Source organism: Camellia sinensis, chromosome 4 (assembly GCF_055761805.1).
Source record: "Camellia sinensis isolate YWXY chromosome 4, ASM5576180v1, whole genome shotgun sequence".
In the NCBI taxonomy this organism is placed as follows: Eukaryota; Viridiplantae; Streptophyta; class Magnoliopsida; order Ericales; family Theaceae; genus Camellia; species Camellia sinensis.
Genome location: NC_138964.1, coordinates 20,909,000 through 20,924,961, shown reverse-complemented (window position 1 = coordinate 20,924,961; position 15,962 = coordinate 20,909,000). Strand labels below are relative to the sequence as shown.

Genomic DNA, 15,962 nt, shown 5'->3' with positions numbered 1-15,962 from the left:
CATAGTTCAACGAAAAGATTTTAAGGAAGTTTTGTGCCGATCTCAGGATTGAATATCAGAACTCCTTTCCGGGCTACCCACAGAGTAATGGGTAGGCAGATTTGTCAAACAAAACCATCATTAACAGAGTAAAAAAGCAGCTTCAAAGTGTAAAAGGGAAGTGGATTGAAGAGTTACCCCATGTGTTGTAGGCCTACCGAACCATGGCGTGGCACTCGACAGGGGAAACACTCTACTCCTTGACCTGAGGAATGGAGGTTGTTATTCCACTAGAAGTCGGTCTCCCAATCATCTGGTCAGAATTGTTCGAAGATGCAAGTAATGAGGAAGCTATTGCACAGGCACTAGACATGGTAGAATGTCGAAGAGAATCAGCACTGATCAGACTTGTAACTTATCAGCAGCAGCTTATCCAGAGTTTTGATAAGAAAGTTCTCCCAAGACAATTTACACCTAGAGAGTTGGTTCTGAGGAAAATTATGGTTCACAAGAGGGTGCCTAGCAAAGGGAAGTTAGGACCTAACTGGGAGGGTCCTTACAAGGTTATAGTCGTTGGGAATGGATCATACTACTTGGAGGATCTCAAGGGTAAAGCCATACCTTGGCCCTGGAATGTAGCAAACCTCAAGAAGTACTATCAATAGACTATCCCCCAAATTATCCATCAAGTGTAAAGGCATTTATCTTTTGATTAATGGAAATGTCTCCCCACTTCTTTGAACTTTTGTCCGAAGCACCTGTATAGCTTTATGGCCAGAATAGATTTTTAATTATCCTAGCCCTTATCGTCCAAGCTCTGGGGGTGTGTTTCAAAATAAAAATGATTAGCTTTGGTGTTTACCAAACGGAATTAGCTTTGGTGTTTACCAAAAGGACTTAGCTTTGGTGTTTACCAAATAGAATTAGCCTTGGTGTTTATCAAACTGACTTAGCTTTGGTGTTTACCAAATGGAATTAGCTTTGAAATTTACCAAACGGACTTAGCTTTGGTGTTTACCAAACAGACTTAGCTTTGGAGCGACCAAATGGAATTTGAGCACTCAAACATGCCAAGTGGAATTGCTTGGTGGAATTATGTTTGGCAACAAAAATGGAACTTAGCTAAGTGAAATTGCTTGGTGGAAACTGCACTAATGAATTTTTCAACTGATCATTTCTTTTATGCAAATCACAGATTCTTCACCAACGATTCTTTCTTAAGTACCAAGTACATCAACACTTCAATACTGCGGTATACAAACAGAGCTGGAACAAACTTGGCTAAATTCTTTCAGGACCAAACTTTCAATATTAGTCTTACTCAGCTCCAGATGGGGGTAAACAATTGTTTTTTCAAAACCAACCTGGACCTGAGTAAGACATCACTTTTTTTGTCATGTTCAACTGCACTCATGCTATCAAAGTTGAGACAGATGTAAGTAGTTCTACTAGGGTGCAAGTTCTTCAGTATCAATTTGACTGAGCTCCAAGTGGAGGCAAACAATTATTTTTCTTGGAATCAACCTGGACCTAAGTAAGACACTCTCCTTCGATTACAAAGCAAGCACAACCATGCAACTTATCGAATAATTAAACAGAGCAGCTATTTGGTTCTAAGGCCCCAACAGTGCTCGATTGAGGGCAAACAGTACAGATAACACAGACATAAGAGCAAGAAAGCATCATATTGTAAATTAAAAGGAAGATTCCATCATCCAACACCGGCACAAGTAGCCTCACAAATAGTAACAAAAAGAAGAAAAATTGTCTTAACAAGTATAAAGGGGCAACCCGACAGGAAGACCGAGCTCCAGTACATCAGAAAGCAAGAACAAGAAAAATGCAAAAAATGTAAAAAACTTCAAGTCTTTTCAAAAACCACTTTAACTCTCATCACTAGGAGGAATTTCAGGGGCATTGTTCACAATCTTGTCCATGTCATCATTGGGAGAAAAAGTAGATGCAGTTCCAACTTCCTCCTTAACCACTTCTCCCGCAGCTTCAGTCTCTAGTTGCTCACCCCTTTTAACATTCGCTATTTCATTGGCAACACCGCTTTCTGGAATCTTGTTTGTAAAATCAATGCTTGGAGAAACCTTTGATGAAGGAGTAGCAAGCGTGGTAACAGTCTTCAAACCTAAGGACTTTAAGGGAATAGGAACATCCTGGAACAAAGGGGACTTTTCAAAAACTTGAGCAGCAGCCAGGGCACTTGTCTAGATTTTGAGAAAGAGCTTATCACGTAGCGCCAACACCTCTTCCTTATAGGCAGCTCCAGCTTCATCCCAGCCCTGCTGCCAGTGCTTGGCTTCCAAAGTCGAGCGCTCAGCAGCCATCACTGCTATAGTTGCCTCCAACTTAGCCACCTTTCCCTCGAGCTGGGCCTAGACCCTAACAGAAACTTCTCTTGACTTCTCAGCAGAGGCAACAACCTTGTTCAAACGAAACACCTCTCTCTCCGAAGTCCTACGGCCCTCCTTCTTGGCCTCCAAATTCGTTGTCAACCTCTCAACAGTCATCGCGGCCTCCAACATGGCCTTCTCCAATGCTTCAACTCGGGTAATTGAAAATGCATCCTCTGAATACACTGCAGTAAACAATAGGTATTAAAGGTAAAGAAATGGTACAGACTAGTAAGAACAGGAAAAAAAAAAAAATACAAAAGTACTCACAGCAGTCATCATTTGAAGGGTTCCCTTCAAGGTTGGAATATTGCGAGGTCCATTATGATCTGCCATATCTACTGGTAGCAGCAAAGTTTTGGTCAAATCAAAAGCAAAATTTCCAGAAGCAACAACTGAATCAGAAGTGGAAATAGGTATGCCTCGATACAGCATGGGTGGTTCCCATTTTTCAAAAGACTTATCCACAACAAGCTCCTCAGAAGCCTCGCCAACTATAGCCTTACCGGTCTCTCTCCTCTTTTTTCCCTTTCAACAATTGAGGCATCAGGTTCAGTAGAAGGGCAAGAGGCCCCTATCTCCAGTTTCACATCCATTAGACTCTTTGGTTTGGCCTTAACCAAAGGAGTCTCCAGAACATTAGAAGAGCCAAAAGCTTCCACCTCTAGATCCACTAGCACCCTTCTCTTTGACATCGATCTTCCCCCTGTGAAACTAGGGACAGGAGAAAGGGTTCCCTCAACAGATAGACTTCGGCCGTGCTGGCAGTTTGTAATTAAAGGGACAGTGGGTGACTCGGTCTCAGTATCAAAGTCAAGTAGGGTTGCAACAAGTGTTGCCTTTTTTGGGATTATGGTTCGGTAAGTGGCCTGATAGTTTGGTAGTTCAGGGGCAAACCTCTTTTTTTGTATCTCAAAGCAACCTCGATCGCTTCAATGTTCTCACAGGTTGGTCTACGTTTGTAATGGGAAGCCTCTGCGGAGATAAGGAATAGCATTAGCACAGCATTCAAACAAAACATAAGTTTTTTTTTTAAAAAAAAAAAAAAACAGAAGTACAGAAATACTAGGGCACATGATTCAGACATAGGTAGCCATCTTTTTGAGGCATCCTCTCAGACTGGAACTCAGTCCCAGCAGGGAGCTCTCAGTTCCCACCAACTTGCAAGAAATCATCATTGTGCTTATCAGAGTTAGGTAAGCCAGTGACAAGGTAAGAGTCAACAGAACGGACACAGATGTAATAGGTATTGTGGCCTTTGTTGTGAGAAATGGTATAACTGCCCAAGATCTCCCAACTATCGAGATTCAAGCCCAATCGCCTGTTCAAAGCAAAGACACAGTAAATAACTTAGAATAGGTTTATAGATACTTACATTGGGGTAAGTTGGACTTAGTACAGAAAGCGTTGTACTAATGGGTCGAGAAGGAACTGAACCTCCACTTCGACGATAGTGGCAATGGGGAACGTAGCAGTGTTTCTTGTACCCATGCGCTTGGCATTAACCTTAGCCAACGTGAGGGTAACATCATCAGGGATACCATAGTCATGATGGAACAAGGCCATCGCCTTAGAAGTATCCACCAATACACGAAATTTTTCCATCGTCTTGACCTAGAAGGGCAAGGACAGAACTAAACTAAGCAAGAAACAGAGAAATAGCACCAGTCGCTAGAAACAGTGGCACAAGGACCAACAATGGCAACATAAATAGAAAAGCAAGAGAAAAGAAGAGTTTCAGGAGAGCTTATAGAGATTCGATGAAGGAACAATGAAGAACGAAGGTCTTTGAGACTGGAGTGAGAGCAACAGCGTTCGTAGCCCAGAATGATGGCGGTAAGTGTCTAGGCAGAGCACCGTCAGAACCAACAAAAGAGAATGAAGAGGTTTTGGGAAATTCAAAACTAAGAACAGATGAGGGGGTTGAGGTGATAACCCTAGGGTATTTACTACCCCTAAACGGCGTGGTGGTACAAAATCACGTCCCTCTGTATGGAATTGGCGCACTATCTCTACACACTAGTGACACACTGCCATGTGTCTTTGTGAAAGGACGCATATAGAAATGTATGTGTAAGGATTAAACCACCACCAAGGCCGAGTTGGACCAAATCCAAAGCGATACAACGGTTAGGGTATCGGACAGTAGCTCCCTCCAAGGAGAACCTTAGCGCGAGCTAGTGGGCAAATGAAGGGGCTGAATATGAAATAGGTCACACCCAAGCCATGGGCTGGCCCAATCTACTAAAACAAATCCAGATGGGTCAGATAAATACATGGGCCAGCCAACTGAGCCCATCTCCATGATACATGGGCCTAACTCGCAGTGAAAAGGCCAGTCCAGCCGCGGTGCTGGATTGGGCCGACCTACCGAACTGAATCCATGAACCGGACTGATGGGCCGAACGCATCATCAGAACCAAAGTGGGCCGAGCCTACACAAAGATGTCTAAATGGGCTAGGCCATCTGTACAAGCAGTCTTGTGAAAGGCTAAGTCGGGGCACAATGGTACCAAACCAAGGAGACCTCTCAGAGAAACATGGAAGTTCTGAACACATGCACATGGAGGCTGCTACCTTTGCTGGTCTCCTCCCCCTAGAATCAAGGAAACAGTTGATCAAGGGAATGTGGTCTGTTATAAGCATGATTACAAAGAGCACATGCCTCTAATGTCAACTACCTGGAGGTCCCCCACCTTGAGCAATGTTAAAGGGAGCCTTGCAACCCCAAAGCTCCATGAAACCATCTTGGGCAACAAGTGTGCTATATAAACTTCACTCTCTTCACACTGAAGGTAACTCAACTTAACTCAACAAAGTTGAACTGAATTCACTGCACACTTTACTCTCTTTACACCTAGAGGGAGTCTCTTATCTTCTCTGTCCAGTTACTTCTACATCGAAAGGGTTATTCGGCCAACCCCAGCTGGGCAGCTCTGATAGTGCTCTCTGTTGCAGGGTCTTGATTCCTGGATAGTCCAATCAGGTGCAGAGCTCGGGTCCATAATCATCTAGTGCAGTATTCGGTACAGACAACGTGTCACTAAAAGTTAAAAAATTCTTACAAAATTAATTATAAGTCAAATCATTTATCAAAGATTATATAAAAGTTTTGTGGGAAATTCTAATATACACACACTAGAAAATGATATACTATATGTACCCCTACTTATGTCATTTTCTTTTTTAGTTATGACCAATCTTCTTTTTTAGTTATGACGTTATTTTAGTTACAACTCATGAATTTTTTAGTGATGACTTGTGTTTAGTTATGACATTTTTTTTATAGTTATGATTCTGAAAATATGAAATTATGTCATTTTACTTTGTAGTTATAAACTGCATATGGTACATACTATTTGCAGGGTATGTACCATAGTGTTTCCCAGGTTTTGTTTGTCTCAATGAAGATGCTTATAATGAATCATGAGTATGACTAGGAGAACTAATACAATATGGGCATATCGATACGGTAAAATTAAAAAAAAAAAAAAAAGGTCTGAGTATGGCTAGATGTGTTCATAAAAAAAATATTAATTTTTTAAATTTGAAATAATAAAATGTTTCATAGAAAGTATCAGTACTTGGTAAGTACCGATACGGTACATGTTTATCAAATTACTCTTACTTCATAGTTTTACTGTGAATGTCAAATTAGAAACCAATTTTAGAGTAATTAATCAAGTAATTGAAGAGAGGGAAAATAGATTTTGATTTTAAAAAATTGTAATTGATGAAATGAGTAACACAATTAAGCATGACGGCCAACCAAGACATCTTTTTCAATCCAAGGCTTCAATGACAAAAACAGCTAGCAATTCAAAGTTGTGTGAAGGAACTTGGAAGGAGGGTTATGCTTGTAATTCATTTCAATGACTTTACTATTTTTATTTTTTTATGATTGAGTGTTCGGTTTAGTTTACGTGCACCTCAATGACTTAATAAAAATGTCTACTAGAGAGTGTTTTGCCTCTCGATCGACTTCAATTTGGACCCACATTGTTAATTGGAATTATTTGTCTTACAAAACACGTTGAGAAGATTATTTATGTTAAAAAAATTACATTTATCGAATATTGTGGGCTGCATGATTGGATTTTTTTTTTATTTATAAATATGCTAGTTTATTCTCAAAATCACATTTATCGTTCATATTTTTTAAAACAAATTTGATCTCATCATGTCGCTATCGATATTTGATCAACTTAATTTCTTACATTAATGATCATCTCAACAGACTTTACAAAATGAACCATTCAAAGCGTTGAGTTGGCCCAAAGTGGGGCCCATTGAGGTTGTGTTTGGTTTAGGGATTTGGCGAGTAATTTGGAAAGGAAAATGGAAAAGGTGCATGAAAAGTGTGTGAAATGTAGTTATATTTCTTTTACATTTCACCTACTTTTTTTTTTTTTCAAATCTCTTACCAAACCCTAAACCAAACACAACCTAAGGGGTACAAGAAGGACCTTTATCCAACCTAATGTTGGAAAAATAATGGATTTTTGGTGACTTTAATGCAATATTAAAGTGGGTGCTAAACCTCAATTGAGGTGGATTAAAGTGAGTTTAGATTCCTTGTAATGAGATCTTTACACCACAAAAAGAATGACAAAAAACCGTTAAGATTTGAATGAGAAATTGACTCATTAAGTTAGCCTCATGAAAGAGGTGTTGGGAAAGATGTAAAACCTTATATCCCATATTGATTGTAGAGGAGAGAATTGATGGGTATTTAAATCCAATTTTTTTCCTAAGGGTGTGAGCCCTTTAGGGCATCTAAATTTTTCGAAGGAAGGGAGTTATGGATGCTTCAAGGATGGACTTGGCCAAGACTATGGTCCAAATTGGTTATGGAAAAATTGCAACACGCGTGCACGCGCAGCCGCCACCCGGACCAGACCGTGGCGGGTCCTAGTCCGTGATTCGTGGATCGTGGATCTTGGGACTTGGGGCTTGAGGCTTGGAATGGAGGTTGAGTTTGGCCCACCCATCTTAATCTTTTTGGGCCAGGCTAGTGTGATGGGCTGCAGAATTATACATATTACACAGGTGTATGAAATATGTGTGTAACTCTTCTATAATGATGATGAATTCACTACAAGAAAAAGCACTATTGGCGACTAAAAAATCACATTTCGTCGCTGAAAGTATAGCATTTGGCGACTAAAAAAGCATTAGTAGCCAAAAGTAAAGATTTTTGGCGACTAAAAAAATTTAGTAGCCAAAAGTATAGGTTTTGGCGACTAAAAATCTGTTTGGTCGCCGATATATGGCTTTTAGCGACTAAAAAAATTTTAGTAGCCAAAAGTAAGGCCTTTTGGCGACTAAAAAAAATTTAGTAGCCAAAAGTGAGGCATTCGGCGACTAAAAATCTGTTTGGTCGCCAAAAGCGAGGCTTTTACCGACTAAAAAAATTTTAATAGCCAAAAGTAAGGCCCTTTGGTGACTAAAAAAAAATTAGTAGCCAAAAGTGAAGCATTCGGCGACTAAAAACATGTTTAGTAGTCGAAAGTGAGGCTTTTTTGGCGACTAAAAAGAAGTTTAGTCGCCAAAAGTGGTAATTTTAGCGCAGAAATTTTTTTTAACGACTAAAAAATAATTAGTAGCCAAAAGTATAGAATTGGCGACTAAAATTATGTTTAGTCGCCAAAAGTGGTCTCTTTTTTTTTCTACTAAATAATTTATTTTTACATAAATTATGTTCAATAAAAAATAATTATGTTTATATATATACTTTTATATTAATACGGGTCTAAGTACTATATAAATAATATATGTTGCATATATAATCACATGATGTTATGGAGGTATAATGGAAGGAGTGTGTTGTATAAGGTTTATGGTGTGGGAGGTTGATGGTTCGAATCTCTACAAGAGCAAGGTGTAATTTTATTTTATTTTTTTCAGAATGAGCTTTTGGCGACTAAATCTGTTTGGTCGCCGATTTCTTGAGTATTGGGGACTAAAACATTAGTCGGTAAATGTATAATTTAAAAAAATATAATTGACTATTGACGACTAAAACTTTAGTCGCCAAATGTATAATTAAAAAAATATAATTGACTATTGGCGACCAAAGTTTTAGTCGCTAAAGACTTGCTTTTTGGCAACTAAAAGTTTTTTAGTCGCCAATACCTTTCCCGACCGTTTAGCAGCGACCAAACCGGCGACTAAAAAATTTAGTTGGGGAAACTTAAAAACCGACTTTTGGCGACTAAAAATTTACTTTTGACGAATGTGTTTTTTCTTGTAGTGATTATTCCAACAGTTTTTCAAGTTTAATATAGAATTCATTTCTACATTTGTGATAGGCCTTGATGGCAGGAGTCTTTTCCTCTCTCCCTCCATGTGTATAAAAGGAGGCACTTTTCTTCATTTTCATCACCCAGAATTTTTGTTCTTCTTGTCTTCAATAGTTTTCTCCAGTTTTATATTCTTCCTAGTGAGGGAGTGTTGTCATAGTTCTGTTCACCGAAGCTACTCAGTCGGTGCATTGCTGCAGCTGGTCCAACCGTCATATCTTAGGTGACAGACATCGAACAACCTCCAGCACCCAACCGGTGAGGCGGCGAATCTGTTTTAAGGACACTGTCTAGTGCAGGCTTCGGTTTGCTTTCCTTTTGCCATTTTATTTTGTTATGTATTTATGTTCTGTTTGTAATTTCCAGCATGTATTCTGCTTCTACAATTTTAATTCCTAAATATGAATCTATTTTTTTATTTAATTACACAAAATGTACAGCACCTAACTAGGCCATAGGCACTACCAACAACTAACTGAAACAAAAAAGAAGATTTGAGCCCTTCTAATGCGACTTCATGAATTATTTCATTCAGATATTCACAATTAAATTTGCTAAACACCCATACGTGGTATATGAGGAACAATCTAAAACCAAAGGATCATTGCTCTCAAATCTGTTAAAAAATATTCAAAGTTAAATTATTTGAGGATCTTAAAGTACGGGAATTTAGAAGCATAATCAACGATTGTAAATGTTTTGAAACAAAGCAAACAGAGGATCTCATGGGAAAACTAAACAACACATGACAACAAGAGCATATACAAATCAAGCATATCCACTGCGAAGAAGCTGCAAATTGATCTTGTTAAGCTTGGTCACCACATCCTTTATGTCGGTCCGCCGTTCAGGCAATTCTGCAGCACACTCTACACCTGCTTCCATAATGGCCAAAAGATAATCTTTATTGGCAATTGCATCCCTACCATCTTCTATTCTCAACAAACCACCATCCACAACTTCCATTACCCAATCTAGAAGTGAAGCATTCACCCATTGCTTCAAACTCAGTGCTTCAGTGAACATCTCATCTGTTGGTTTCTTTCTTGTGAATGCTTCTAGCAACATTATTCCATAGCTATATATATCGCCTTTGGTGGAAACTCTTCCTTTAGAACCATACTCTGACAAAAAGCACGACAATAAAAATTACAATATAAAAAAATAAAAATAAAAAGTTCTTAGAGCATGTTCAATGCCTATATAAGCTATCATTGCTCCAGTAATATAGTAGTATAGACCCAAAAAAAAAAGTTTCAATGCAGTTGCCCGCTAAATTTTAGTATTTCCGTCCATTGTGCCAAATATGGGAACAAATGTTTGGCAAATACAAAAAAAAAAAAAAAAAAAAAAAATCTCTCTATATCTCTTGATGGGGTCCCACAAATGCTATTTGTATTTGATATATTTTTTTTGAAATAAAAAGTAAAATAAATTTCACTTCTCCTATTGGAACATGTTTTGACAAATTTTAACATTTTAAATATTGTACCATACCCAAATTTTGGTAATTAAGAGTAGGCTTTGTTTTAGACCTATAAATATTATCATTTAGTAGCCAAAACAAGAACTCTTTGCCAATCAAAATTTAAGTCGCCAAAAGGATGGACATTAAATTAAATTACTACATTTTCGGCGACCAAACTTTTAGTCGCCTAATGTCCCACATTTTTGCTAATGACCTTTACTGACAATTCTTCGACGACTACTTATGCGACCAAATAATTTAGTCGTTGAAACCCTTCGGTGACTAAAAATTAACTTTTGGTCACTAAAAATTTAGTTGCCAGAAGTGAAAATTCTTGTAGTGTTTGTTTTTGGTCTATAATAGGCTAGGTGTTAGCACCTTGACATTTGGGAGCTCGCGGCCTGACATTTGGTGACACCTTACACCTATGTCCAGTCTGGACCAAGGCATGAGGAAGGCATGCCAATGTGACAAGGTGGGCAATCAGTTGTGCCGTTCAGTGGTGGCAACTGTAGGCAACATGGTAGATGCAAGGCATTAACATGACCTTAATGTTAGGCTACAGCATACTTGAGGGTTTAATATAATCAAATGGTTTGACTTGGCTAGACAGTATGGCGTGGTTGACACTTGGCTAGTTAGCAAGGCACATGGACTGGACCAAGACCAACAGATGGCACTCAAGACTCTATTTGGCTGGTGGCTTGTTCAATTTGAATTCTCTAAGGCAAGACAAAGGCATCTTAAAATATAGGGGCGGATATGCACAAACCAAGACATGTTGGCAAGGGACAAGGAAGGCTCAAATGTAGGAGCAGTTGGTGGCAGTTATTTCTGTAGGTTTATTTCAGATGTGTCCTAACTCTTTGGCAGTTGAGGGTGTCAACTGCCATGCCATGTGGCATGTACTCCTTGAGTTTTGTTGCCTATTTGAATTTCAAATATTCTAATTGTAGCCTATGTATTGGAATGGCCATGCAAACTCAAAAATTATCAAGTATTTGGGAGTTTTGGCATTTGGCTTTCCTTTGTAATTGTTGGTGCAATAATAAAGGTTAGGTTTTTCCATAATTGTTGTGTTGCTTTATCTTAAGTACTTGACAAACATTATTGCGTTGGTGTGTTGCATGCATTGGATGAGACCAAGTGTTAGGAGTTGGTGCCATCATAGGAAAATTTTGAGACTGAAAATTAACCATATGTGACACTAGGCATGGTGAATATTTGGTACTAGTATAGAGTTACACATCCAAGCCCATAAATTTTACTATTTCTCTACTAATGGACAGGAACATGGCATGTTTGGATTGAAGTCTGAGTTAAGATTACACTTACCAACCAAAGCTAACTAGAAGTGATCTAAACTAAGCTCACAAAATAAATATTATTTTTTTATGACAAATTAACCACATTTAAGTTACACAAAAACAAACAAAAGACTTTATTAGCAATGAATCAGTTATAATGTTGCTGGGAAAAAAAGAATCGATAAAGGTGGCAACTTGATCTTATTATTTTTCTTTTATCGCAACATCAAAATAACAATTAAATTAATCGAGCTAAGTCCAAAAATCATCCACATACCTGGAAATATTTGCATGGAACTGTTCTAGCCTTAATGGTTGCCCAAAAATTTACAATTGCCACTCTAAAATGTATCATTGTCATAAAAGAGAATAGTTTTGGAAGGAAAAGTTACACGAATATGTGAGGCATACCTGGTGCAATGTAGCCGAGGGTGCCCAAAGTCTTTGTTTGCGTTGTAGTCTTGTTTTGTGCCAAAATCTTTGCAATGCCAAAGTCAGTAACATGTGCAACCATTTCATCATCTAACAGAACATTGCTAGGCTTCAAATCACAGTGAATGATAGGCTCTGCTTGATCGTAGTGGAGGTATTCCAAAGCTAATGCAGCATCAACCATAATACTTACTCTTTGAAAGAGATTCAAACAGAAGTTATGAGAATATAACCACTTCTCGAGGCTTCCATTAGGCATGTATTGAAGAATCAAACTCTTAATTCTGGATTAGAACACGTACTAATGACTTTAACAAGGTTCCTATGGCGAACTGCTCGCAAGACACTGCATTCTGCATCAAAACTTTTGAAAGCACCCTCTACTCGCAAATTCAAAACTTTTACTGTTACTATTTCTCCATCAGAAAGTGCTCCTTTGTATACAGAACTATAACTCCCTACACCGAGCAAGTTGGCTTCACAAAAGTCGTTTGTAGCTCTAGAAAGCTCTTGGTATGAAAACATTTTATGCTCAGCTACAGGCAATAATCTAATTGAATTCAACTTCTCCACATTGTTTCTGTGATACATTTTCCAAATGAAGAAGAGAGCAACAAAGATTATCACTAATGCAATGGTAGGCATAATGATTTCAATAAGTAATTTTGTTCTCGATTTTTGCATTCTATGACTTGTGCAGGGTGGCACATGTAAAGTTGGTGCGCCACAGAGTGCTTCATTCTCCATAAAACTCTCTGCTGTGAGGTTCTTGAGGGGCCCTTGACTTGGAATTTCCCCTGATAACCTATTGAAAGACAAATTCAAGTATTTGAGATGTGAAAGTTTCTCAAGAGCCTTAGGTATAACACCAGATAGATTGTTGTGGGATAAATCCAAGGAGTGTGTAGACACCCCATTTTTGACCGTCCATAAGACTTCGACGCGACTGATGATTTACATGGTGGAGAAAGGTGTGCAGGGCAAAGGTTCAATTTCTTCGGCAAAGAGAGAGTCAAATCTCAACTTCATACCCCTGTTCTGGACCAGAACGATCTCGATCAAAAGATTTTAGACTTAAAACCCTCTCTTTCAAAAACATTTTTGAAATAAAGTTTCTGCGATGTTCCGAGGCTCGCATTTTGTCAAAAATTGCGCTTTTCGGTAAACCGAGCAAGGACAAAGTGGAAATGAATGAAAAAGAGATGAAATCTTTGAAAAATCTTTCAAAACACCTTACTTAGGAGTTTGAAGTTGAAGAAAAGAAGAGAAGAGGGAAGAAATCCAGTCGGGGGAGAAAATGGGCATGAACCGTTAAAAGAAAGTCGAGCAGCCCTCGTCGAATCGGGCATATTCATTTGGATACTAGGAATCAAACTATGAGGCCACCACCGCTGGAAATCTTACTCCCGGGACTTCATTTTTCACTCAAGAATCTCCTAAATTCAATTCCGGATGGGGGAGATATGGTTGGTTGAAGTAGGGCATCACTCTGGTTGGACTGAAATCTGCGCGGCTTTACGGAAATTGGCATAACTTTTTCCACAGGAGGAATTTTAATGTAATGTTTGCTCCATTGGAAAGATAACTTCCGGGGCTTAAATTTGGACACTTGAATGGCCACCATTGGACTTCGTAATCATCCACTGGCCACTTTTCTTCCCGGCCGCCTTTTTTTTTGTCCTGAAAGTAGCTGGCCGGCCAGAAAATCTAGCTGGCCGGCCACCTATTTGGTGAAATGAGTTTTTTGCCCTTTTAAACTAGCCGGTCATGCCCCCCTCCCCAAGTGTGTCCTAGAAGTGAATTGTTTTCCACTACACCCATGTCCGAGGGTTTGGCCATTTTGGGGGGAAACTTGATTTGTTTTCCCCCCCTTTTTTTCCCCCTCTTTTCCACCCCTTTTTTCTGATATATACAGCCCCTCCCCTTCAGATTTTAGGGTTACAAAATTTGTCTTGAGAGCCTTGCATCAATTCTCCCTCTCTCTCTACTCTAAGCCTCAAAACACCAAGTCCTACACCCTTTTCTTCATCACCACCTAGCACTACACTGCCACTTCCATTCCAGCAGCTTGGAGGTCTTCTCAGAGGCTAGGAGGAAGCTTTTCTTGGTCCAAGAGGCAGCAAAGGATTGGTCTTCAAGGGTGAGTTGATTTCTCCCTCTTTCTAGCTCATTTTTGCATGTTTTCTTAGCCCCTTTTTCATGCTGTTTTGAGCTCCGACCAAAACTAAAAGTAGCATTTTTTTGAGCTCTATTTCATCTTTCATTAAGGGTCTTACCCTGTTTGGGACCCCCATTTTGCACTTGCCTCATTACCCCTTTGTATGCCATAATCTTGCATAGTATTTTTGGCCTATGTGTAATCTGTTTCGGAGCATGATGTAAACTGTAGATAGGCTTATTTTGAGCCCTTCTTCAACATTGAAGAAGGGGTCATCACTGTTTGGGACCTCCATGTGCCACTTGTCATTATCCCCCTCTTTGGTCCCCATTTTTGCATGATTTATTAGCCTATTGAGCTTCTGTTTTTGGACCTTGGTCCGAACTTAAAATGGCCCTATTTTGACCCTCTCTTCATGTTTCATTAAGGGTCTATGGCTGCTTGGGACATCATTTTTATACTTCATGTTATAGCTCTCTTGGTGCCATTATTTTGCATAGCATTTTGAGCATACTTGTATCTGTTTTTGGGGTTTGTCATAAACTGTAATACATCATATTTTTGGCCCCTCTTCAATATTTTAGAAGGCCCCTTCTCTGTTTGGGGCCAGCATTTGTGAGTTACTTCATTACCCCTCTCTTGGCCCCATTTTTGTATGCTAATCTAGCCTCATTTGTGTTCCCCGTTTGGCCATGCTTTAAACTGTAAAAATGCTTTTTTTGGGGCTGCCTAGCTTCTTTCTTCATACTTCATGTTCAAATTATGCATGCATTGCATAACTATAGGCCATTTCATGCACCAAAATTCATGTTTCGGGACTCGTTCCATGCATCGGGTATCATTTTGCCATGATTCGAGGATGTTTTGCATCTCATTTTGCCTCTGAAAATTGCATGATCATATGCCATATTCCATGTTTTGCCATGTCTTGTTAGAGTGGCATTCCGTGCCGTAGGTTCGGTCCTCGATTTGCGTGCATGCGTGCACGCATTTCGAGTTGTCTCATTTTCATCTTATGGCCTCCTATGTGAGTGTGACTGAGGCCCACTTGTGTTGGTGTAAGTCCATATTGCATTGTGTATGCCATTCCATTTCATAGCATTGTGTATGCTAGGCTGTATATTAGTGCATTGTGTATGCCATGTTACCTCGTGCATCGTGTATGCCATTTCATAACATTGTGCATGTTAGGTTGTATCGTGTATGCCATTTCATAACATTATGCATGTTAGGTTGTATCTTAGTTTGCATCCATGCATGTCATGCATATTGCATTGTGCTTGGGATAGGAGTTAGCCCGAGCACGGGAAACGAGGTACGTTCCGTACTCCGAGTGACGGAACGTGTCTCAATTCCCTAGTCACCGACACTCCGGATCATCCATGATGGATTTAGGTCTTGTTGTGTTTACATGTGCATTCATTTCATATTAAATTGTGCAATTCGACTCCTAGGCCATCATGCATCGAGATGCGTGATTGGTGGCACGAGGATCGAGGCATGCATACATTTGTGAAAATACATTGCTATGCCCCTTTCCTGCTCTCTGTTGCAGCAAATCAAGAATCAGCGGTCTTTCGAGGCTTGGCACGCATTTCAAGAACAGGTGCAAACAGAGGCTAATTGGGGCATCGTCATGGATTTCTGCGCAAAGGCAACCCGGGCATGCATCATTCATCATCCGGAATGGAATCAAGGCAATCCCTGGCTTGCATGCCAGTTTATTTATTTTCTTAGTTAATTTGTTAATTAATTAGGAATTTGCACATATTTGGACTGTAATATTTACTTGGACTGTACTATTCTTTTATTCGGGACTGTATATTTATTCGGACCCTCTGCGCGAGGGCACAACTGTAATAAGTGTGCGTGTGTGTGATGTATGTCTTCCAACCCCACGTCTTTCTCCCTTTT

The 15,962-nt window shown here is 39.4% G+C and overlaps 1 protein-coding gene and 1 pseudogene across 1 annotated transcript; one reads left to right on the top strand and one right to left on the bottom strand.

Annotated features, from left to right (window-relative positions):
- The first annotated feature begins 251 nt into the window (after window positions 1-251).
- Window positions 252-644, top strand: LOC145823625 (uncharacterized). The gene has a single exon (XM_082923110.1). It carries the CDS (start codon window positions 252-254, stop codon window positions 642-644), a length of 393 nt encoding a protein of 130 aa, XP_082779236.1.
- An 8,553-nt stretch (window positions 645-9,197) lies between these two features.
- Window positions 9,198-15,962, bottom strand: part of LOC145823623 (uncharacterized) — a 40,320-nt pseudogene continuing 33,555 nt past the window's right edge.

Bases quoted from the DNA above. Each gene is read 5' to 3' on its own strand.
- LOC145823625 (XM_082923110.1), top strand. From the start codon at position 252: ATGGAGGTTGTTATTCCACTAGAAGTCGGTCTCCCAATCATCTGGTCA.